This window comes from Protopterus annectens, chromosome 11.part0 (genome assembly GCF_019279795.1).
Source record: "Protopterus annectens isolate FY-2018-M chromosome 11.part0, PAN1.0, whole genome shotgun sequence".
NCBI classification, from domain to species: domain Eukaryota; kingdom Metazoa; phylum Chordata; order Ceratodontiformes; family Protopteridae; genus Protopterus; species Protopterus annectens.
In genome coordinates, this window is record NC_056745.1 from 403,662,875 (window position 1) to 403,687,994 (window position 25,120).

The 25,120-nt window shown below is 40.7% G+C and overlaps 1 protein-coding gene across 3 annotated transcripts in view; it reads right to left on the reverse strand.

The window, feature by feature from the left end:
- SCYL2 (SCY1 like pseudokinase 2) overlaps positions 1-25,120 on the reverse strand; it is a 1,725,360-nt gene that overhangs the window by 620,059 nt on the left and 1,080,181 nt on the right. For 2 of the 3 annotated variants that reach the window (XM_044087896.1, XM_044087897.1), the window contains exons 9-10: positions 11,056-11,232; positions 2,691-2,702 (exon numbers count right to left, since the gene is read on the reverse strand). In XM_044087896.1, the coding sequence (XP_043943831.1) occupies positions 2,691-2,702; positions 11,056-11,232 (189 nt within the window). The remainder of the gene's footprint in view (positions 1-2,690; positions 2,703-11,055; positions 11,233-25,120) is intronic. The other variant, XM_044087898.1, reaches the window with a different exon arrangement.

Consider the following 25,120-nt stretch of genomic DNA (forward strand, 5'->3'; position numbering starts at 1 on the left):
TTCCGTTGGAACAATCAAAAAGTTTCACTGGCACAATATCTTTGTATGACCTTTCTTACTGTCAGAAGAATGAGAAGCAGTGTCCCCCTTCTGCTTAATGGTTAGCTATTTGTTCACAGGTTCACAGTTCTAGACTAGGCTAATGACCACCAGGGCCTTTATAAGCCTAGCCATGCAATCTAGCCACACCGCGAACCTATGGATCATGAGCATTTATTAGGGGGGGGGTATGTTAGGAAGTTTCTAGAGGTTATTAGGGGGGGATACGTTTGTTTGGGCATTACTGTTTGCCTCTGTCTATCAGAGACATGGATGCCAGACCAGGGATGAATTTCCAATTTCCCATCTACTGGTCAAGTTTGGTTAGGGATGGACTCTGCTTCACATGGACGGGGAGCCTGTTCCAGACGATGGAGATCCTCTGAGACACATATCTATCTCACCAATATTTATTACTTATGTCACAAGCAAAAGTTAAACCCTTGGATATAGTGGTTCTGATGCTGTTCATTTTCTATATGTGCAAAAGGTCCATCAGAGTTGGATCCGAGGATGCCATGTATGCCAGGCACAGATAGCCTCTCAGTAACCTGTAGGAGGCAGAGTACACAATTAGGGTTTTAAGGTGACTCATACAGGACAATGTGTTTATACCCTGGATTCCAATGATGAGGAACTTTTGTGGGTGTTCCAACTGTTGCAGAAGTCTTGTCAGGTACATGGCGAAAGAGGCATTATACTCAAAGATAGTCTGATAAGGGCCAATAAAGTGGAACTATGAATGCCATGCCCTTATGTATAAATTATTTATGTTATATATGTTGACTTTTTTTTTAAATTTCTTCCTTATCCAGTTCTGCATCCAAAAATGTATTTGACCCTCCAGGAAAAAATAGTCTGAAAAAAGCCAGACACAACAGCTTGAAACACACACCTACCAACACTCCTTGATTGCTGGAATTAACATTACAGTGAATAATAATTTTTCACAAACATACTGCTGTCCACATTTGTAATACTTAAGCCTTCTTCCATAAGTTTGTCTGAACTACATTTTTTAGGATTGCATCTTTTCCAGTATAGGTCTTGGCTGCTTTCCTGTGGCAAGATCTGAAGCATACACACAATGTGACCTCTCAATTAACACATTCTCCTGAAGAATACCAGTCCAGTTGTTTATTTGTACTTTCATAAAAAGTAACAATCTATTCCTCCCAGTTTCTCCAGTACAGAAGACAATTTGTTTCTGTCTGCGTACTCTGTTCTTCCAACTCTACTATTTTAGGAAAAACTTAATGCCAAATGCAGAAAGGGTCTTAACCCTCTTTTTCCAAGCTGTACATGTGAGCATTGACTAATGGGTTGAAGATGCAAGACTCCACAAATGAGACACCAGTGAAGGTCAACTTTGTGTCCTCTACAAAGTCCAACAGGCAGAGCCAGGCATGACAATTAGCAGCAAAGAAACACAGCTCTTCTTTCATCAAAGATAGTTTTTTTATTTACTTCTATCATTTATTAGCTGGACTCACCACAAGGCTGCTTTCAGTTATAACCCAAACACGCACTGCAACAGCAGTGAACAGATTACACACAGTATAAAATTGTTTACAAACTTACAACAGAATATTAAGAACATTAGTTACAACAGTGGAAAAAGAGTATGCAAAAAAAATAAATAAATAAAAACATTAATTCATACAATGTATGTCTTGGTTTTTGTTCCTCCTCACATTCAGCAAATATATGCAGTAGGCAGACATCAATACAAAACTGCTAAAATGACTTGTATAAATATAAATTTTCCGAAAACTGGGAATTCTGCATCTGTAGTGTTCGTCAATGATGGCAATGTTTACTGAGGGGCGATCTACCCAAGTCCTCTGAAATGCATTTCACACAATAGATTTTGACAAATAAGGATTTATTTACTGAAATATGGGCAGTAATTTTGCTTGCAACCTGAATGTCGCTGGATCTTTACATTACCTTTCCCTGTTCTAAGGAGGTGAAACTTTGAAGTTACAGTAAATAAGCAGAGGGGGTGAGGGGTACACATACACACACTGAAGGGTGCAGAAGCGGCCTACCTTCATGCTAAAACATTTTTTTTTTAATTTTGCTCTGTGAATTATATTTCAGTGATCAGTATTACAGCCTTTACTGGCTATTTGCTTAACTTTTCTTTCACAAATTTTGTCGAGACAATGCAAAATTCTAAGGCAAAATCAGGAATATCCCCAAAAATCAGAAAGAAAGGCAAATAATGAAGGGAGTTGCTTCTAAACATGAATTAACACTAAAAATAGTAGAACATGTATTCAAAATGAAAGACTAATTTAAAATGTCCATCAGCAATTTGTAATATCCATTAATGAAATTATACCTAATTTTAGCAAGCTATTTACAAGTTGCCCTTTTGTCTGGTAGTTTTAACAAAATTGCAGACATTCATTTTTTCTTTAAATTAAATAAAATATTAAGCTTTATGAAACAAAAACAGGGTAATATTTTTTGACAGAGAAATATAGAAAAGTTAAACATTGCAAATTAACCATTACAAACTCAACTGACAGTTCACCTTTGCTTGAAATTAAAATCCCACTTCTGTAGGATATATTTTTAGCATTTTGAAGTAGGCATGCACTTATACTGCAATTTATTTGAAAAAAAAAAACAAATGCACTTACCATGTTGCTGGCCTGAAGGCATGAAAGACAGAAACAATTGGAAATCACTGTTACGTAGCTACTCTTTCACAATGCTTCTCAAAAAAAAAAAAAAAAAAAAAAAAAAGGTACTCACCGTGACACTACATAGCATTGACCAACTTCCCAACTTCAGATAAACAACAGAACTGCACTGTGGGTGTTAGATTCACTCAGCATTAAAAACACTTCCAGACTGCTAAACTCTGCTAACAACACAATAATGCATTGCTCTAAAAGACTACTCCAGTTCTGGATTACGCAAAAGATAACTGACAAGACAGAAGGTGGGAGAAAGATGATGTAATGCCTTCTGAATCAAACTCTAGTCAAAGGTCTAGGGTGATGGCTCATAAATTTGGAGTCTGACTCTGTGGAACTCCAGCTGCAGCAGCATACAAGAAGAGAGTCCTAAGCTCAAGCCTTCTACTTGGCTATCATAAGGTGACGTTCCCTGGATAACCAAGGCCACAAAGGAAGACCTTGACCTAGGGTCCATGTCAAACCTATAATGCTCTGTAAACATGTTCAGGCAAATATCACTCAAAGAAGCATTACAGAAGATGACTGCAGATGGAGACAGCTCTCATAAAATATGCTTTAGAATGGCCAGCTTCAGATGCATTGTGGAATAAAACCTTGACTACAGCCCAGAAAATCTGAGTTAAAAAAAAAATGTCAGTAACTGATAGAGCTGGCAAGGGAGGAAGGGAGTGTTCATATTGTGGGGGTGAAGGGTTGGAAGAGAAGCAAGAACAAATTGCAGCAACCCCTCTGAAGAGGGAATGAAATGCAAACTGCAGCCTGGGGCGGACATTCAGCTCAGTAAGCATTGCTTTGTAGCAGCCTCTTCACTGGTTGTGTGAAAGCATCCACCTGAATGGAAAGAAAAGAGTCTCCATGGTGATGCAGACCACACATTTCCTTGTCCAGGGATGGGAGTCATGGCCATTAGAAATGCTCTCAAAGTCAGGATTGTTGGTGAGAGCACAGGCAATCCACATGACTGCTTCAATGACACCCCACCCCCCAGTGGCTCTCACCATGCACAAATTTAGGGTCTACCTTAGATCGTCGAAAACTTGAAATCTCGAACGTTCACATGAGTGAAAATGCAGATATTCAATATTCTTTTTTTGGATCGCAGTACAGTGGAGATCGGGATATTTGCCCTTTCCTCACTGTAGTGCGATCTCAGAGTTGGAATATATATTTAGCAATTTTGAATACCTGCATATTCGCTCAAGGTTTCAGCGATATAAAGTAAACCTCAAATTTACCACATTTGTTTCCATGTTTGTTATAATAGAGGGCAAAGCAACTTAGAAGTCACTTGGAAATGAATTGTTTGATAACCTTTATATCTACTTGCACTTTTGTGAAAGAAATGAAAAGCTGAACTTTGTTGATATGCTTTTCTCTGCTCCAAAGCGCATATCTGTGTATACTCATGCAATGAAAAGTACACTCTCCCAAGTTAGATTACTGATGGAATAAAACTGCCAATAAAATAATTGATTTAAACTAGCTTTTTTCTGGCTCCCACAGTTGACTACCAAGTCCAGAGCCAGTAAAGAGATTGAGGGTCCAATTGTAGTGTCACACACTGTTGCTGGGAGTGTTTATGTTGTTCGTTTTATGCCTTAAATTTTCCCCTCCTTCCCTCTCTTCATGTTTACCCACGATGTCCCAGGATAGATGTAGAATGGCCTGTGCTGGTGTATACCATCACCTCCAAGGTTACTCAGCCAACAGCCTTGGCCCTATTTGACATACATGCCTCCATGTATATCTTCAGCCTTCAATGGAGATCTGTTTCAAGGTGCACGAGTAAGCACCCTCCCCCCAGGATGGGCATGCTCATCTATTCATAATAGTACTTCAGATACCCGAGCTGCTAACTGAACCTGGGTTGCATGGGCCATAGTCAGGACTTTACCCATCTATGCAACACTGCTGGCTGATTTAAACTGGTCTATGAAGCCACCTTAAAAATGAAGAATGGACTGCTATGCAGTGAAACTATTTTAACAGGGACCAGAAAGTCCCTCATCTGTAACTCAGAAAATTACTTATTAATGGTAAATGTCATAGAATAAAAATAAAAATAACTACATCAAAGCTGTTAAAGTGGAAGGGAAAGTCAGCTTCTTCAAAATAAAATAAATATCATAAGGATTAATAGTGTTCTTAACCAGTGGAAAAGGAAAGTGCCACACAGAAAAGTACTGTATAACATTCAGTTATGCATCTTGCTTGGAATCCATCCTGGTCTATACAAAAGACAAAAACAGCAGCTAAAACCAACATTAACAAGGTCTGAAAGGTGCTGAAGGACCACAGAGGATAAAAAACATACATCTCCATCTCCAGTAGAAGTCCAATCTGATTTTTTCCACTTGTCTTTTTATCAGTCTTGAGTGGTAGGTCACAGTGAAGAGAGAATAACAGAAACCACACTAGCTAAGAATTCTGCAGACATTAACAACTAGAGAAATTTGGGCAGCCAGTCTATCAGCTTGAGCTAGTGGGGGATCCTCTGGAAAGGTTCTTTGGAGGAGGGAGTCAATACACATTTATAATGTGGGAGTCACAGCAAAACTGCTAGTTCTAGAATAAACTACTGAAGCAAGGGAAACAGAATATGTCTGGGCTTGTTAAAGAGCAGTAGAATTATTGGCATCCAATTGTTTATCCTTGAGAATAACTTAATTGTGTGCAACATCCCTGGAAAAAATATAGATACATCTACCAAAGTATCTTTGCTCTTGCTGTGTGGGAGAGGAATGAGAGAGGGAGAAAGTAAAGCCATGTAAACACAATTACAGTAACAGTAGATGTTTAAGCACTAGCATCAGTATTGTAGTATGATTACTTATCCATTGCAAATTACTACATGTTGATGTTCAGCCTTCTAGTTTGACTTAACAGAGATATGTTTGATGTCCCTGAAGTGGAAGAAGACTCCACTACTACTCAACATTGTCCTGATAAACAACTAAAACAGAAAGCAGTGCATGCCGTTTTTATTTACTTATTTCTGAAAAAGAATACTAGAAAGTGTGCCATGGCTAGATGCACATATCTATCTTCTGACTTTGGTATGTAAAACCCTTCAGGACCTAAGCCTAGTAGCTTTCATGTATTGTCTTCACTTGTTTGAGGGATAAAGGGCTAGCAGTGCGTGTGTAATTATATACATAAGTTCCCAACATGAGCAGAAAAGATAAAGCAAGGAATAACTACAATAGGATGTCTTTTCACTCTGTTTGGATTTCTCCTCTTTACTGTGGTGATTTTTTTTTTGGATAATGTCTTAAGAACAGCCACCTAAGGCAAAGACTGTTTTATAAGGGAATTAATAAAAAAAACTTTTGGCCATATAGAAAACATCCTTAATATATAGTCATAGATGTACCACACAGTCAGTCCACAGACAGCTAAAAGGACTTGAAAACCTTCCAGTCTCATTGTACACTTTAATAGTACAATATTCAGAAACCAAAGAGTGATTGTTAAAACCTTCAAGTAAAAACAAACCAACAGTGCCATGGCACAAGACATTCCACTTTATGGAAATAGTTGGAGAACACACACAACCAGCTACCAAATTTTAAAGCAGACTTAAAAGAGCTATTTCAATCAAAAATAATCCAGGATGCCCATTTTTGCTTGTTGCCACTAAAATCAGACCACAGCATTTGGACTTAAGCCACTTTTTTAAAACAGAAAACATATATAAATTGTGTAATGAGCAAGAAGAAACAAAATTTTTGCTCATGACAAACAGGTCTAGCTCTGATCAATAACGAAGGAGGAAAAAAAGATATGGCTGTATTTATTCTGAATTTCCAACTCATACACCATCATATCAAAACAATTTAGATATGAAAAGAGGTGGAAAACAAATATACCAAATAAAGGCAAATTTCATTGTCCAGTCCAAAGGAAACCTGGCAAAATTTCATTGTCCAGTCCAAAGGAAACCTTGATACATTGCTTAATGTTAAACCTTTATTACCACTTAGCACTAGGGACACAAAGTCCCTCAATGTTTCATTGTTATTCAGTGCAACGTTCTAGGCCAGATCAATATCCTCTTCGAGCATAGTTGGTATTACTTAATTACCTGATTGGTCATTATATTTTTCTTCGTTAACCAGTTGGGTGTACTCTAGGATACATGTATGTGAAAAGTCTGCAAGACACAACACATCAACACAACCTTATTTATGATTAAAAAATAACTGAGAACACAATATCTGATATGAAAATGAGCTAGGTGATCTCCCTACTCATTTGCAATGCATCAGTCATTACCACCACATTGAACAGATTATGTGGAAAAAGGGTGTTCTCTCTAAAAACTGAAGGTGATACAGCCACCTAACCTTTTTCACTATGTGGCTCCTGATGTCTGCTGACCATCACAGCCATCAGCAGACTATGCCAATTCATTCTTTTTAAGGGTACTACATCTGTGGCACAGCCATCATCCAAGCAGCCAGAGTGTTTAAACATTAAACCCTAATCATTTCCCCTATGTATGCCTCTGAAATTGCCCAAGGACTATGAGTGCAAATGATAGAGTGAATATTATCAGTCATGGGTCAACCCTGGCTCTTTTATAAACTGCATGATCCTACAGGTCCTAGTGTCCACCACAGATACAATAATGGGTTCATGCCCCTGAGACCTGTACCCCATTCCCACACCCTAGGAAGAGGACTGTAAGTTACACCTCATCATTTCTCTCCTTTCACAGCTGGCTCTAATCAAACCCAGGTCATCTTGACTGAAATCAGGGTTTTATCTCTCTATATAATACAGCTAGCATTGACACACAGCTTATTCTCCTTTTAGAGGATCAAGAAACATGATACTGCCTTTTATGTTGCCACAGTTAAAGTTTTACTGTGAAATGTAGAAAGACTAGGGTACCAACAATGGTCACCATTCATGTGCCTAAAGTTTTCAAGAAGGCTCTGACAAAGACACACCTGGAATGAGCAATCTCCTTAAGAAAGAAGCCAAAGGAATGAATACTGTCAAGCAATAGGTAAAGCACCTAAATCAAGACACAGACTAGAAAGAGGAAAGGCAGTAAAATGGACAGTTTTGAAGGAGTACCTGATTTGTGAAACCCAGACCTACAAAGTACAAGGTCCATACAGGGCTGTTCAGCAATTTTTGCCTGGATAGAGATTTAAGGAGCAAGTCAATAGCACAAGAGAAAATGGGTACATTCCCTTACAAAGGAATGCAGATGTCAATGTGCCCAAGCATTTTATTAAAATAATACACATAGGAAAAACAGTGTATAAGGCTGTAAGTCTTAAAACTCTTGTAGAAAAGGAACACAAGGAACAGTTACTCCTAAGCCAGACCCAGACTTTGGAATCCGGCCGACCGAAGGGCTGCCTGACGACAGGACAACCCATTTGTAAGGACTGCAGATGCATCCTTGAAGGACATCAGTTACTCAGCACAATATTAGGGGAAAGAATCCTGAATATCCAGGGGACAGAAAAATTCTCTCTTCTTCCCTAGAAGGACAGCAAGTAAGATTTTTACTTACTACTGTTTTACATACTACAGAAACGTTCTGAAATATTGTAGATCTAAGGTAGGGCTGCATCTCTTGCTTTTTTGGAAATGAAGTACAATATGTAATGATTTGCAAGACTCTGAAATCCGGGTGGACCATGGACAAAAAAGATAAAGGTTAATAGCAGCTCACAGCCTTAATCATCTGCATCTGCTGCAAGTTAGTACTTAATATCATTCCACAAAACATAAGCGGCAGGAAAACATTAAAGTTCTTTGAGAAGTCTTCCAAACTAAATGCAATGTGGTAAGCAAGACATTAAGCTGTTTCTAAAGTGGTTATTTTTTCAACAAAGAACAACTGAAAACTCATTCAAATGGCAGGCAGATCATACAACATCAGGTTCAAGAAGGCATTGTATATGGGAGAGTGGTGGGGGGGTAGTCATGTAAAATGCATGTGGTAAGAAAAGTACCATAAAGATCAGTTTCAAGTGCAGTCTTATTTAATACTTTTGTATTGAGTATAATCAAGGACTCAAATACAGGATCAAATTATTTACAAAAGATAAGTCAAGAGCAGCAGTAGCCAAAGGGGATGCCAGCTCACATAAACATCTGGAGATCAGGCTAACAAATATCTGGAATTTAATGCAAAGAAAGTAGAGAGAGAGAGAACAATGAATTAAAAATCTAAACAGGGAAGAAAGGCTGGGGGGAGAGAGCAATGTAGAGTAAAATACAGATCTGGCAATCTCCATAATCATTACGGTGAGTCATTGGGAAAAACATGACAGTTGCAGGTGTCAAAAGAATTCTTAGGCATACAGCCAAAAATATAGTTTATGAGGATGGGAACATCATTCTACCCCCAAAGCACTGATTCAATCACATCTTGAGTTATGTCCCCTGTTCTGGAAACCACACCTCAACTAGATAAGCAGATGGAAAAAGGGAATCAGACAAAGGCAAGCACAGATTTGCTTGTGCCAACCTGAATGACTTACAATTCATCAAAACATTTTTTTAGTGAACAGACATCTCCAACAACCTTATGTAGCGGTCTGGCTCACACCAACTTCCATCTAAACTAAACATTTGGCAAAGTCATAACAAAATAAATAAGTGTGGGTTGCACACTGACTAATGACAGATTTCTGACTGCACACCATGCAGTCTTTTTAAATTGCATCAAATAGTACTAGAGTCATGACTCATGAATGAATGCAGTCTATTTGACACAGAGAAATGTTTCTGACTGTATGGTACTCAGAAGACTGGGAGAGAAGCTAAAATGAATAATGGTGAGTTTGAAACTAGGAGAGTGCATTACAGAGGCAATGCACATGGTGGATGATAGATGCAGTGTTTTCTGATAAACTGTGTGTTATCTCATGCAGGGGACTGGTAAAAGACACAGCAGAGTATTTTCAGTTCAGACATCACAGACAGGAGTAGTGCGCAATACCAGCCCATGCCAATTTACTGGCAGTAAGCTGGAATCCGTAGTTGTGGATCCATCCATCCATGCAGCCACAACCCTTTTTCCCATTTTTGCATATGGGGTCTGGGTGTCACTTCCTCAGTGACAATCATCTAGAGCCAAGGTTTACACCGATGGGTGGCTATAGCCCTGCCATAATAGTTTTTCCACACTACACACTTGCACCTATGGCGAATTTAAAGTGTCCAATCAACCTAACACGTGTCTTTGGAGAGAACCCAGAGAAAACCCACAACACTGGGAGGACAGGCAAATTTCACACAGAAGGCACCCCAGCTGAGAATCGAACCAGGGAACCTCTTGCTGTGAGGCAACAACACTAACTTGTAGAGGTCTGCTCATAGTCTGGTCTGATTAATGGCATATGAGGTCAATGCCACTAATAAAAAGGACATGTACTATGTAGAAAAGGAACTTCTGAAAGCAGACTTTTTCAGGGATTGCACTGGCATATGCGAAAAAGAAAGTCTGTGGCATACATCAAGGATAAATCTAGCAATTCAGTTAAGTATAGCAGTGGCCACAGTAACCATGGTTGGCTGGTTGCATAATCAAAACATGACTCCAGATACTGTGAAATGACCACTGTGCAATAACTGCATCAATAAATATACCACATCTGGAGAATACATCTGAAAAAGGCATCAAGTTGATGAAAGTAAATCAGAGAAAGGTGAGAAGACAATCTGCAAGGTGGTATACAATGGCCCTGAATGTGAACTATCACAAAGAAAGAATCTTGTCAAGTAGTATGGAAAAGGTAGGCAGCCTCCAAAGAAAGGAACTTGAAGACAGGAGGGGAATAAAGTGAAGCAAGTTCAACATTTTGCTGATACAATGACTCTTGAAACAAAAGGTAATGGAAGGAGTCAGGAAAGGGTAAAACAGATGAAAGAAAAAAGTAACTGAATTTTCATGTAGAACACATGGTCTATTTACCATTCTCTTGGCTCTGTGTGTGTGTGTGTGTGTGTGTATCAATACATACACCTATACTGTATTTTGATTGTGTGGGTAAACTATAACAGCTGTATTTTTTATTAATACCATAACTAGTTAAATTAGCAGTCAACATCTACTTACTTATACATAGATGGGGCAGCTATAAGGTGCTAGCTGCACTAATAAATGTCAAATGAGATAGACTATTTTGTTTTTGTTTTTTCCTGCCACTGCCAACATCATTGTAATACAATTGTACTTTTAAGGTTATACAACCATCATACTTAATATGGAATACATTAACTTTTACTGCAATTAATAGTCAGAATAGTAAAAATGATTTAAGTAACAAACCTGAATAGGTTCTTGCATTTTAAAGACTGGTGTAAGATCTGGAAGGATTAGAGATACATATTCTTCTTTGGTACACTCTTCTGCAATCAGAAGTACATTAGGAAGAACAAATGGTACCATGTCAGGATTGACAAACTCTGCTGTTAAGGCTGGCAGAATACGCTGCACAACAACACGCTGAAGAAAGAAGAGAAAAACCACAAGAAAATTTTACTAAAATTCAGATGTTCATACATCCAGTTTATACAATTTGATGATAAAATGCCATCAAGAAGAATATTCATAATTTTAAAAGCAACAAATGTTATTAAAAGCTTCCCATTAAACCACAATTTTATATAATTTCTTTTTGGGCTTAGTTACCTTGCCATGCCTATTGGTTAGTTCATGGTCTTTTAGAACAGAATGAGATGAGAATTGGGGAATTTCAGCCATCATACAGAGAAATACAAGTTTTTTTTTTCTGACAGATTTAAAATTTATCCCTCCCTCCTAATGGCCAGAAAAAGTGGTGCTGTGGTCACCATACTGTGCTCAGTGCAACTGTGTGCCTCCTCACACTTCATATTTCCAGCATGATTGAGTGCCAAAATCTATGGTGGGTTTCCATTCCCAGAATCTCAAGTTGTAGGAGATGCAGTATCTGGCCTTTCCCCATTTGTCAAAAATCCCATCTTCAGGATCTAAAAGACACAACTGGCTGTTCACTTCCATCCTTCCCCTGCCAGCTTCTCTAATACCAGAACCCCTAATGGAAACTGCCTCGGATGGGCTGTAATAAGAGCTTTATCCCATTATGTTATGAAGCTGGAATTATAATTAAAATATTACTGCACCTGCTATGCTTACAATAGAACTATGCTAATTTAACAAAACAGTAAGTGTCACTACCTCGGTGTATGTGTATATAAAACATCATGTGTCTCTACACCCTCTAAATCCTGACATTTACTTTCAATAAAGGATCTGACTAGTATGCTGTGTGTACAGCTTCAGAACCTATTCTCTAAAGTAGCATACTTTCTACCAAAGTATACAAACTTCCTGTCTATACAGAAACAGCTATTCACTCTAGGTGTCCCAATGAAAAAGACATTTGTTCATAGTTTACCTCTTCCTAGTTCTGCAGTGACATTTGTGATAAAACTGTGACAAAGTACAAGTGTGTGGCTGCGAAAGTGGCACAGAAAGATAAAGCCGTGACTACAGCCCCAGTGACCTGAGGTCAGTCGAGCTCAGGCAACTGAGGTAGTGGAAAGGAGGATGGGTGTGCCTATCCTGTATCCTGGAGGGAAGGAAAGTGGGTACGCATTGCCTAGTGAGCACTGACAGAAGCTTGGACTTGTGGGATGGATACTGGGATTGGGGGGAGGTGAAATTAAAAGAGTTGCACATCACCACCCTGCATCTCAGGGCAAAGCACATGCTTCCCGTGTGGCCCTCCCATTGTCCAACCATTCTACAAGGTGAACAGTCAGCATGCAGAGGTGGGGGTTATTAGAGCAAGCAAAACTTCCAACAAGGTTAAATGACAGCTTCTCAGACAGCTCGCCCTGCAACTTTCTCCGGACTGTACACACCCTCACTAGCCTGACTTAGGTACAAAGGCCACCTAAAGGAAATCTCTTCCAGAAAGTGATAAGAACAATGGGGTTCTGCTGGGGAAAAGGACTTGAGTCTGGGAAAAATGGTCCGACTGTCAAGTCATACAAAGTGGGATAAAAAAAAGTACAACTATGTGAGGTACTCACCATAACAGCAGAGGGTGGACTCCATTTATGTCTTTTGATGCTTGTAGCATATGTCTGTTATAACTGCAGTGACCAAAGTCATCAGCAGACATAATTGACATATTAATAGGCAAAACACTGACTATTACCAATCTTTGGAAGCCAAAGTTCTGTAGCTCTGCAACTTACTAGCAAAAGTCTTAAGCACTGCGACAGGAGAAGGCACACCTAAAGGTGAACATTTCTTTTAGGCGCTGTTCCCTCCCTGGATTAATTGTTTTTCCTACAAATTTTAAGAGTTGGACCCATGATACTCAGTAGCTTTACCTTAACAAGAATGTGTCTGGTGCTATTATGTGACTAGGAGGAAAGTTATGCGACTGACTAGCTTGGTATCTAGTTCTGATCCCCCCCTTATGTGGCTCAGACCTGTGGCCCTGTTCTACCAGCTACAGCAGTCCTGTTACAAAAGGGGATATGGAGAAAATAGAAGGGAAATTCTAGAAAATGGTGCTCAAACTATGGAACATTTCTTCCTTGGAACAGTATGGATATAGCTGACAACTTGTTCCAGAATACACAGACTGCAGTTACCAGTTATTTGGATCAACTCTCTGAGCAAGCCAGGGACCTGCAGGAATTGCAGCAGTGACCGACAAACACCAAGGCTAGATTAGAGATAACAGAATACTGGCTGACAGACAAAAGACAGAGGAGCTATATAAATATTAAATTGTCTGGGGTCATTGAGAATATGGAAGGTACTGACTGTTGCAAGTTTATCAATGGGAAAGTTTGTGGACTGAATATCTATTCCAATACAGGGGATTGAAGCTGAGCATGCAAATGGAATCTACTTGCCTCAATCTTTGAGGCAGAAGATCCCCAGTCCAATTTGGGTTATACCAGAGTTTTTTTTGCAAAGGAGAGAGCCCTTTTGGAATTATGATCATTTGGCCAGCATCTAGCTATTGCTGATACCAGAATATTTTTCAGACCATAATCTTTTGGCATAGGTTCACCTGAATAGGGCTGCTTTCCAGCCAGCTAACTCATTTGTATAGGGCCAAGGGTTGGAGGTATCGCTTTCTGTATCTGTCAGTCTTCAGGGTTATATTATATAACGGCCCATATAACTTCTAAATTCCAGAAGAGGCAAATTAAAACTGAAGAAAATTGCAGACAGTGGCCCTTCTGTCACAGGGAAAATGTAGCAGGAGCAACTTCTAAAGCCCAGAGGGCATGGCAGTAACAAGGTACTTGATCCTTTTCCCCTTTACAAAAAAAGGTTACTGGACACGTGGCAGCATTGACTAGGGTTATTATGACTTTGCTATTAAGAATATGTTACATCCTCAGATGAGACGGAGTTATTTCCATCACATACTAATTTCTGTTTCTCTCCCCTGTTGTGATATTTCGTTGGTGATAGCAAAACATTTAAGTAATGCAAGAGGCATCTATTTAAGTCATGTACAGTGAAACTGCTCAGATGAATGGATGTATTTGGATCTATATTCTCCATACAACCTATAATGTTTGCTCTTAACTTAAATATTGGTGTTAACTGCATATACTTTTAAGAACCCATTTAATGTGCAAGAAGAACACTTGATTTTAGGTATTCTTGCTTCTTGGAAGACTGCAGGAATGTTTCACTAATACGGAAAGTTGAAGTGAAAGAGGGAGAAGAGGCAGGCTCACTATTAAAGATCATTGTTTCCTTTGGCTTGCAGCGCAGGACAGGATTGACTTCTCCCAAGTGCTACATTATGTCACCGTGCTACTATTGCAAGGCAAACAGTCTCTGCTAGCCTAACCAATGGGCATATTATTTGACTGTTTATAGTTTGGGAGGGGAAGGGGATGCTATGCAATAGCATGCACAAGGTACTTGGGGTAACTGGAATTTGCAAGACAAATAGCTAATGATTATGTCTATTATTATTATTGTCATTATTACTAGTAGTGTTACTGTTAAAAATATTTTCATCCTCTATTAATCCTGGTGATGCCTGCTAATAAATGTATGGTCAACTGTACAGTATTTTCATGGAATGTCAATGGTCTTACTAATGAATCCAAAAGGGCCTTGGTCTTTGTTTTAGTCCAGAAAAGCAACACACATTTTTGGTACTACAAGAAACTCATATAAAGGGAAAGGAGTCCACATTATTAAAAAGACTGTAAATGACAGGAGTGAGTACTCCTACAGTTTTGGGTAGGAAGAGAGGTGTATATACATTAATATGTATAGGTACTCCACTCTGGGTTACAGGAGCAGTTGGCAGATGGAGAGTGCAGGAATTTTATACTGAAGGGCCTCCTTGAGGATCAGATGATAATGACAAACAATATATACATCCTTTCATGTTCCTCCCCATGGGTAATTGCCTAGTTTTGTAGAGAATGGGTTATTTTTCAAGAGGAATTCAGTGTTGGAGCAGGTGACTGGATTGACTCTTTCCCTACATGATGTTAAGGCAGGGCCTGGGGAGTTCACCATCTCACCTTCAGCTAGGATGGTTATTAAAAAACCTTACACTGGTTTGGTGCATGTCCAAAGATTTAAATCTTTTACTCTACTCGCCATCAGATTTTCTCCAGCACAGATTAAATTACTAATTGCTAAGTAACCTGCATATGTGTATGTTTCAAATCACTCACCCTTAATTCTTGAATTTAAGTTGGGGGTTCAATTACTGCATCCATTATAGAGAACCAATATGTTTTTCTGTAAGGTTGAGCAATTTCAAGGCCAAGTAAAAACAGTTTTTGATTTGTACAAAGACCCTCCCCCCAAAAAAAAGGCAGAGGAAAAGGGCATACACATAGGATGGATAATTTTAAATTTCATCTTGGCTATTTCATTGAGAACATACACAAATGCCCTTAGGTATAAAATGAATACTAATCCTAGAAATGTACAGACACAGCTCTTGCTTTGGAAAATCAGTGGGTGAGGAGGAAAGGAGGTAAAGTGCCTTAGAGCAAATATAGAAGCACACCTAGCATATGCAGCTAAACAGACAAAAATCCAACTAGAGTTAAAGTTTTTGAGGTAACGCCATACAGTCAGAAATTAACAGCTTTAAAACTTCATGGTTAAGAGGTAGATCAATTAAACACATTGATGCAAGATCCTACCACTCACAAAAAGTATACACGTCTTGAACACACAATAAAGGTTTTTGCAAATTATTTTAGGAAGTATATGCTAGTGAGCAATCCCCTGTAACCCATAAAGATCAGATTAGAGATTACCTACGAGGTCAAACAGCTGACAATTTGCACAGGCAACCTCCCAGTTACTCACTTAGTAGATTCAGTAAGTAGAGACTGGAGACATACTACCAAAACAAGTCTCTGTTAAAACTCCTGGATCTGATGGGATCCCCTTTGAGATTTACAGGGGAGAGGCTAAGGCATGTACTTGTAATTTTAGAATCTTGGCTAGCAACATTCTGTTAACTGGTCGGTTCCTAATATCTTGGAAAGCAGCAATTATAGTTTTGATTGCAAAAACTGGTAAAGATCCTTCTTTAGTTCCCTCATACTGGTGTACTTCAATTTTGAACTACAACTATAAATTGCTCCTTGTAATTCGAGCAATTAATCACTGGGTTCAGATGGGTTACATACATACCTCTCAACTGTACAGATTTTTGCCTCAGACTTTGTGTCAGTTTCTCTTAAAACTTTGGTTTTCTGGCAAATTAATGGCAAATCATTGAGGACTGAAGTAAAAAATAATGGTAGATATTTAAGTTTCAGACTTCATACCCTTCAGAAAATTCATGCTAATACAAAACCTGTTATTCTATCAACTAAGTTTGTATGAGCAATATTTAAAAATTGTCCCTATTTTTGGGCCTTTGCCCTGCATTATTTGGGACTTTGTCCAGATTTCCTGCTCTAAGAGGTTTAGAAGTATGGTTATGCATCAGGAAAGACTAGCTCAGATATCTTTATATGGAAGGCATTTGCTGGTTGATGATGCTTTCTTTTACCATAAACCCCTATTTAAACATGGAAAAAAAGTGTTCGATCAACTAGACTGTGCTTTTATTTGAGGCATTAAGAGCCTTTGGATTTTCAAAAGTTACAGTGCTGGAGGCTATATATGCCAACCTACTGAAAAAGTGAAGTTGGGGTTTTTAGATTATTTGAACCATGTGCTTTGCATAAGTGGACAAAACAAGGGTGTCCCTCGTCCCCCCTTCCCTTTGCCTTATACCAGGAACCACTAGCTGCAACCCTGCAGGCCTCCCGCATCATGTGTTATAAGATGGGTGGGCCTATCGTAAGCTAGCTCTCTAAGCTAATGGTTTACTTACCTAACTCAGAAAGAGATTTCTGTATGCTTTTTTAAATGTGTGAGCACATTGGCACACTTTTTGGGTACAAGGTGAATATAAGTAAAACGTGTTGTGAAAAAGTGCAGTTGTGTAAGATGCATTTACCCACAACAGATGTTTAAACTCCTCACTGTTGCAGTAGTCTTTAGGCTACATGGATTGTGTCCTGCCTAGAACACAATAACCAGCAGCCGTCCAAAAGCTCTGGCTTCCCCTCACACCTTCACTCTGCTTGCTAATTCGGCAGCCCTGTGGAGGGAAATAAGCAGTCAGAGTGAAGCTTTCTTCAGTATCTTCTTGCCAAAAAGGAAAGGAGAGTACTAATCCTGAACCTTTAAAAGACATACATATAATAACCAATAATTTTATATCCCAACAATTAACTACATTATAGAAATAGGAGGATAGTGGGTGACTGTGGCTACTGTAACAGTGAGTAATTTCAACATCTACTGTTATGGGTAAGTGCCTCTTACACAACTGTACTATATTCATCCTTCCTGATGCTGCTGCAGTAGCATTTAGACTATATGGCTTGATTACCAAAGCCTATCTGACCTGGGAGGAGGAGGAAGGATATGAATCGAGACGCACCTGAATAGTCCTAGCAAAGTATGTCCTGGATCTAGAAAATAATCCAGTCTGTAATGCCCTGTAAAGGTATGTCTAGAGGACCAAGTAGCCATCTCTGGAATACTTCTAGAGTTTACCCATTATTTCTAATATGCCGCTGGAGAAGTCAAGTATCTAGTAAAATGAGCCTTTATACTGCTTGTAACTGGTTCACCATGGTGGGCATAACAACAAGCAATGGCTGAGGACATCCATCTGGAAACAGTGTTTTTACAAGGGCTGTCCTTTCTTTCTCCCAACAAAAGAAAAAGTACAATTATATAAGCACTTATCATAACAGTAGATTTCCTACAGTTGCAGTATTCCTACCAAACAGGTCATCACTGCTGATGTCTGGCCAGGGTACCAAAGCTTTACCTTCTCCAAGTCGTACATCCAGTGCATGGTCTCATCTTGTATGTGTTGAGCTATAAAGATGGACATACAAGCACGGATACTCAAACTACCTCCAAGCCAGCAGCCTGAAGACTACTGGTCAGCTAGGAGGGATGTAGTTCGAACTGGCAAGAAGGCTCTCTCTTACCCATGTAAGACAGAATACAAATGATTAGCCCTGATAAAATCACTTTACCTATCAGATCTAAGTGACTCTTTCTGATACCCTCCCTGTGGGAGGAATAAAGATGCCTTACTGAAGTTTCAAGTACTTTATTCAGGTTATGTAGCTAGATGGATGAGTGATCTTGTTCTAATACATTACAATCAACAGGCCAGTTATTTAAGGGTAGTTATGGACAATGATGTGAGGGTCCAGGGGAGCTGAGTGGAGAAAAATATTGGAGATGGAAAAAGAAGCAGTCAATCTCAAAGATTAGAGAGTAGTCTCTTATTTGAATATATCTGAAAGACCCATGAGAGTTTAGCAGCTCAGCAGCCTATGGAATTTCATTCTTGGTTAATAGGTTTTTATTTTTTTAACAAACAAAACAAGACATCACACACTGAGCTACAACTATAGAATAAAAAGTTATGTACTTACTATAACTTGTCATGTGTTGTCCATGTTCATTCTTCCTCATGAAAGGGTCTAGTATCTGACTTGGCCGCATTTACCAGACTTTGGATCTGAAACTTGAGTTACTCCTTCTACCCATAATGCTTCATTCCATCCCAACTCCTCAGATCGAATTTGCTGCTTTACCCCTACAGTGTTATATAGATAGACCAGACACACGGAAATACTAAGGCTCAAACCAGGAACATGAATGTTTCTATATCATCCAAAGATCTTTTTAGGAGTGACAGGGCCGGGGAATGGCTGGAAGGGAAGGTGACGAGGAATGAAAATGGACAACACAGATGCCAAGCTATGGTAAGTACATAACTTCTAAATCTGATGTTATGTTATCCTTTTCATTCTTCCTCACAAATGGGTCAGAGTCCCCAGCTATGTTCATAGGTTGGTACTAGGCTATCGGCCCTAGGGCCTATTCAAGCCTAGCCATAACAATTCCCGGGATATTTCTTCCCACAATATTTACTTCTCTGGACCCCTATCTAGCAGGGCGACTGACATGATCCCCGGGGTGAATTTCCCATCTCCCATCCAATCAAAGGTTCCTTTTGAAGAGGGCCAAGGAGGCGCTCTGCTTGACATGTATGGGCAGTCTATTCCAGAGTATGGTGAGTCTCTGGGTCAGGAACCTATCCCTCCAGCATGTTATGTTCATTGTGATGACAAGGTTTAGATCCCTGGAGCATGTGGCTCTGAGGGATTGGGATTTCTTTACGTGGAGCATGTCCAATAGCTCAGGGTTTGACATGGCTTTGTATGTTAAACAGAGATCACCTCTGAGTAGACGATATGCCACAGAGTATAGCTGGAGTTTTTTTTAGACGGTCAGCATATGGCATCTGCTTTAGGCCTGTGATTCTTTTAGTGAGGTATTTCTGTGGCCTTTCCAGCTGTTGCAGATGTCTTGTGAGGTACATACCAAAAGTACAGTTTTGTACCTACCATAAATGTAGATGTTCGAGTGTACACCCTGCTGCAGTCATCAAACTTGGGTTATCTTGTCGTCAGGCGGTCCCGCAGTCAGCCTGAATTCCAAAGTCTTGATCCGGCGTCGGTTGCTGTCGCTTCTTCCCTGACGTCAGTGCGCCAGGGGTATATATGATGCATCCAACGCCATTTTCTTCAGTTTTTCTTGCCCCAGATGTCAGGTGCCCCCAAAAGGTGGTCAGTAATTAGTACCAATCTAATAAATTTAGCACAAACACAACATCCCTCCAGCTATAAGCAAATACATTAGAAAGGTATTGTAAAGATTTAGTTAGTCAGAGGGGATGGAGGGAGGGTAACCTGGACTGCAGCAGGGTGTACACTCGAACATCTACATTTATGGTAGGTACAAAACTGTACTATGTTCATCGTGTTACCCTGCTGCAGTCATCACACTTGGTTAGAATCCCAAAGCTAAGGATGGGAGGAGGAGTCAAAGAGGGTTAGAGGAGGCTAGAAGTCCCTGCAGAACTGCAGTGGCGAAGCCAGCTCTAGTCTTAGAGTAAAGTGGTAAGTGGTAGTGTTTGGTGAAGGTGTGTACTGAACTCCAAGTTGCAGTTTCCAAAATATCCTTGGTTGGCACCCCCCTGGGGAAGGCTGTAGATGTAGCTCCTGCCCTGGTAGAGTGGGGCCTTATGGTAGCAGGAACTGGCTTTCCATGATGGGTATAGCAAAAACGAATGCAATGTCCTATCCATTTGGAAATTGTCTGTTTTGATATAGCCTTCCCTTGTGAAGCTGCAGCATAGGATACAAAGAGCTGGTCAGATTTTCTGAAAACCTTAGTTTTATCCAAGTAATAACGAAGTTGCCTGTGAATGTCCAAGGAATGCAGGAGTCTTTCTCCTTTGTTGTGTGGATTTGGAAAGAAGGTGGGCAAGTGAATGGTTTGATTTAAAGCCACACTGGATACCACCTTAGGCATGAAGGAAGGATTAGTTCATAGAGAAACTCTGTCTTGATGGAAAATGAGGAAAGGTTCCACTGCCATTAGTGCTTGAAGCTCTGAGACTCTTCTGGCTGAAGTTATTGCTAGCAGCAGGGCAGTCTTCCATGATATAAACTTTAGATCAGCAGAGAAAGGTGGTTCAAAGGGAGGTAGTGTAAGTTTTTCCAGAACAAAGTTGAGGTCCCAGGTTGGTGTAGGTGCTCTCCTGGGGGGCCTAATGTTTTTTGCCCCTCTGAGGAACTGCCTTAGAAGTGGATGTGAAAATAAGGGTGGATCCGTGTTGTAGTGGGCTGAAATAGCTGAGGCGTGGATTTTAATGGATGAAAAAGAAAGTCCTTTGTGCAACATTCTCAGTTAAATACTGTAGAATCTGAGGCATGTGAGGCTGAAGGGTATTTTGGCCTTTAGCTTGGTTCCAGGCGCAAAACCCTTTCCATTTGTCCGAGTAGGCCTTCCTGGTGCTGGGCCTCCTAGCTTCCAGATTAACATCCATAACTGCTTGAGGAAGAGGAGCTGGCTGGATGCTTACGTGATTTGCCATGCAGCCAAATTTAAGGTTTTGAGCTGGCTGTGTAGAATCAGATTGTCTTGCTGTGTGAGCAAACGGGCAATTTGTGGTAAAATCCAAGGTGGGCCCTGGGCCATATTCCTTAATAGTGGGTATCAGTGCTGGCGTGGCCAGTCTGGGGCTATGAGTATCATTCCTGGTCTCTCCTTTCTGACTTTCAGAAGCACCTTTGAGAGGAGGGGCAATGGAGGGAAGGCATATACTGTCAGGTTTTTCGTCCACTTTCCAAGCTTGATGGTGAAGTGTCCTTGTACAAACTTTTGTTAGCGGATAGTTTTGGGGGCTGGCAAACAGGTCTAGGTCTGGGTGGCCCCATTTTTGAGTTATCATTGCAAAATACTTGTGGACCCAGTTTCCACTCGTGGGGATCCATGATGTTTCTGCTGAGGTAGTCTGCCAATGTGTTCTTTTTTCCTGGCAGGAATTGAGCTTGTAGTTGAACTTGGTAAGCCAGTGCTGTGTTCCACAAGGTCATTGCTTGCCTGCATAGAGGGTAGGAGTGTGTACCCCCTTGTTTATGTACCACATTACTGTGGTGTTGTCCGTCTTTATTGTAAGCTGTCCTGGATGTAAGAGATTCTTGAAGGCTGTCAGAGCATTCTGTACAGCTAGCATCTCTTTTTGATTGATGTGCAGATTCCTTTGATCTGCAGTCCATATGCCTTGAACGCACTGTCCTGCCATGTGTGCCCCCCAGGCATAGTCCGATGCATCTGTTGTCATAGTTTGCCTGGCTGGGGGCAAGGTGAAAGGCTGATCCTTGTTGAGGTGACATGCCTGTGACCACCAAAGAAACTCTTGCTGAAGGCAGGGAATGAGATATATCATTGTGTCCAAGCTGTGGCTGTGTTGAGACCATACGCTTTTTAGGTACCACTGTAATTTCCTCATATGCAGCTTTGCAAATGGTATTAGTAGTATGCAAGATGCCATGAAGCCCAAGGCCTGCAGAATTTTTCTTGCAGGGAGTTGGGTCTTTGCTGCCATTGTTTTGAAATATTGAGTCAGTTGTAGTTGTTTGTCTGGCATCAGATAAGCCTTCTGGGCCATTGTATTCAAGCTGGCACCCAGGAATGTCATATTTTGTGAGGGTACTAGTTTTGATTTCTTTTCGTTTACTGTGTACCCTAGGCAACTTAGAAGATGTTTTACAAAAGCCAGATGTTGTAAGAGGATGTCCTTGCTTTCTGCTTGGATGAGGCGGTCGTCCAGGTATGGGTATATCTGAATTCCTCTTTGTCTGCAGTATGTAATTACTGGTGCCAGGCATTTTGTGAAAACCCTGGGCGCAGTGGATAAGCCAAAGGGCAGTGCAGAGAATTGGTAATGGGTTGAACCTGCAATGAAACGGAGGTATCTTCTGCAATTTTGTCTGATAGGGACATGCAGGTATGCCTCCTTGAGGTCCAACATTACTAGCCATGCTTTCTTGCCCAACATGGGAAGAAGCTGCTGTAGTGTTAGCATCTTGAATTTGGGTACTTGTAAGAAGGTGTTTAGAATTGAAAGGTCCAGAATTGGTCTCCAGGCATTGTCCTTTCTGGGGACTAGAAAGAGTCTTGAGTAAAATCCTTGGCCTTGCTCCCGTGTAGGTACCAGTTGAATGGCTCTCATGTCCATGAGAGCTGTAATTTGTTTTTGTGCCTCTGCCCATTGATTTTGTGGCAGGCTTGGCATTCCTCTTTTCGTTGGCAAGGTGTGGAAATGGAATCTGTATCCTTGTGAAATTATGTCTAGGACCCATTTGTCCTTTGTGACGATGTGCCAGTTGTCTGAAAAAAGTGCTAATTTTCCTCCCAAGGGAGCGGCCAAGAGAGTCTTGCTTGGCCATATGAGGTTTAAGTCATTGAGTTTGCCTTCTAGTAGTTTGGGGTCTGTCTTCTCCTCCCTTCTGTGTTGCAGTGCCCCACTGTCGAGGTTTGTAGTGGGTTTGTGGTTGTCCTCTGCCTCTTGGTCATCTGTATTTACCCCTCTGTGGTCTGTCAGTAGCTGGAAAGGACCAATTTTTTGTTGGCCAATTTCTGCTGAAGCGAGGGGGCTGAACCTGTAGAAAATCTTTGACCGTCTACATAGATTTTGCCTTATCCTCCATTTTCTTTAAGACTTCTTCTGCTTTAACTCCGAATAGGACATCCTGCTGTAAGGGGGCATCTAGAAGCTTTGCTTTAACATGATCAGGCAGAGTTTGTTCCTTTAACCAAGCATGCCTACGTATAACAGACCCAGTAACAGCTGCTCTGCAGGAAGCCTCCAAAGAATCAAATCCACATTGTAAAGTATGTTTGCCCACCTGTTCAGCTGCATGCAACAGATCCTGCATTTCTTTCAATTCAGATTGTTGAGGGAGTGTGCTCATTTTTTGTCTTATTTGAAACATTAGAAATTGCTGGTATTTTAGCATGTGAAATTGGCAATTTAGTGCTCTCATAGCTAGAGTGGCTGAGGTGTAAACCTTTTTCCCCCACCTGTCTAGTGTTCTGGAGTCCCTTTCAGAGGGTACAGGATTTTTCGCCATAGAAGCCTTAGCCTCTTTTGGACCCTGGGAGATCGTCTCTGGATCAGCAACAGGGCTTTTATAAAGGAATTTGTGGGAGTCAGGCACTCTATAATATCTGACTGGTTTGTCTGGAGCAGGAGGCAGAAAATCTGGATTTAAACTAGATTCTAAGTAAACATAATCCACAATGTCTAAAACTGGGGGGATAGCAAGAGGTCTGTGCTGGGGGAGTAAAATAAATTCTCTGAGCCTTTTCTTTGAGTCAGAGTAGTCCTGACCTTCCCAGTGAAAATGTTCCCTCAAAGTGTGTAAAGTTTCCCCAAAGGAATAGTCTTCAGGGGGAGAAGCTGAGGGAATGGAATCCTCAGCATCAGAATCTTCATAAGGGGGAAAGGAGTAATCTTGATCCTCAGAGGAGCCTGAGGAAACAGACACTTGATCAGAGGAGGCATAATCTTCCTCTTGTCTAAACCTTTTGTCGGGGGTTGGGGACCCCTGATTAAAGAGATCAAATCTTCAGCCATTTTAAGCATCTGTTTCTTATGCATGGGGCCTTGAACTAAAGACTGAAGTGCAGTCTTTTTTGGTTTAATAGGAGTCTTGAGCTTAGGATATGTTTTTATAGTAAGCGTCGTCGGTCTTAAGACACCTTCAGAAACCGAAGGTGTTTCTGCAGCACCGACATCTCTTTCTGCAATGTCGTCGGTAGGGGCTAAAGAAAATGGCTGCGTCGGCCTAGCACTCTCCACCAAAGGCTCCGAAGCGGTCTCGGGTTCCAATTCTGCGGTAGCCAGTGGCTGCGTAGGAGCCTCACTGAAAACCGGTGAACCGGAGACAAGCCCAGCCGAGGCCTCGGAGTCTGGCTTGGGTCTAGGCTGCCTGTCCTTATCCCTGCGTTTTTTGTGCACACCGGTAGTCGGTTGCTCCTACGGCATAGTATAGTTAAATTTTCTACTGAAGTAGTGTCGTGCGAAATCAAAGCGTCTTTTTATAGTACGCTTATTGAACCTAGCACAAAAGCGACAACCAGTGACGTCGTGGTCTGGGCCTAGGCAAGGTATACAATAAGAATGAAAATCCTTATGAGGTATTTGCTTCCCACAAGAAATACAATTGTTAACTTTTTCTGACATCGGTCTGAGGCAAGAAAAGTTTCCCCAACGGGGTACTTAGCTTTATTGAAGACTTCGGATCTGAAATTTGACTTCGAAAATCTCAGGAGTCGGCCGACTGGCACTTGCGAACTGCTTCTGCTTTGGGCACCGCGCGGCAAGAAAGACTGAGGAAAATGGCGTCGGATGCATCATTTATACCCCTGGCGCACTGAC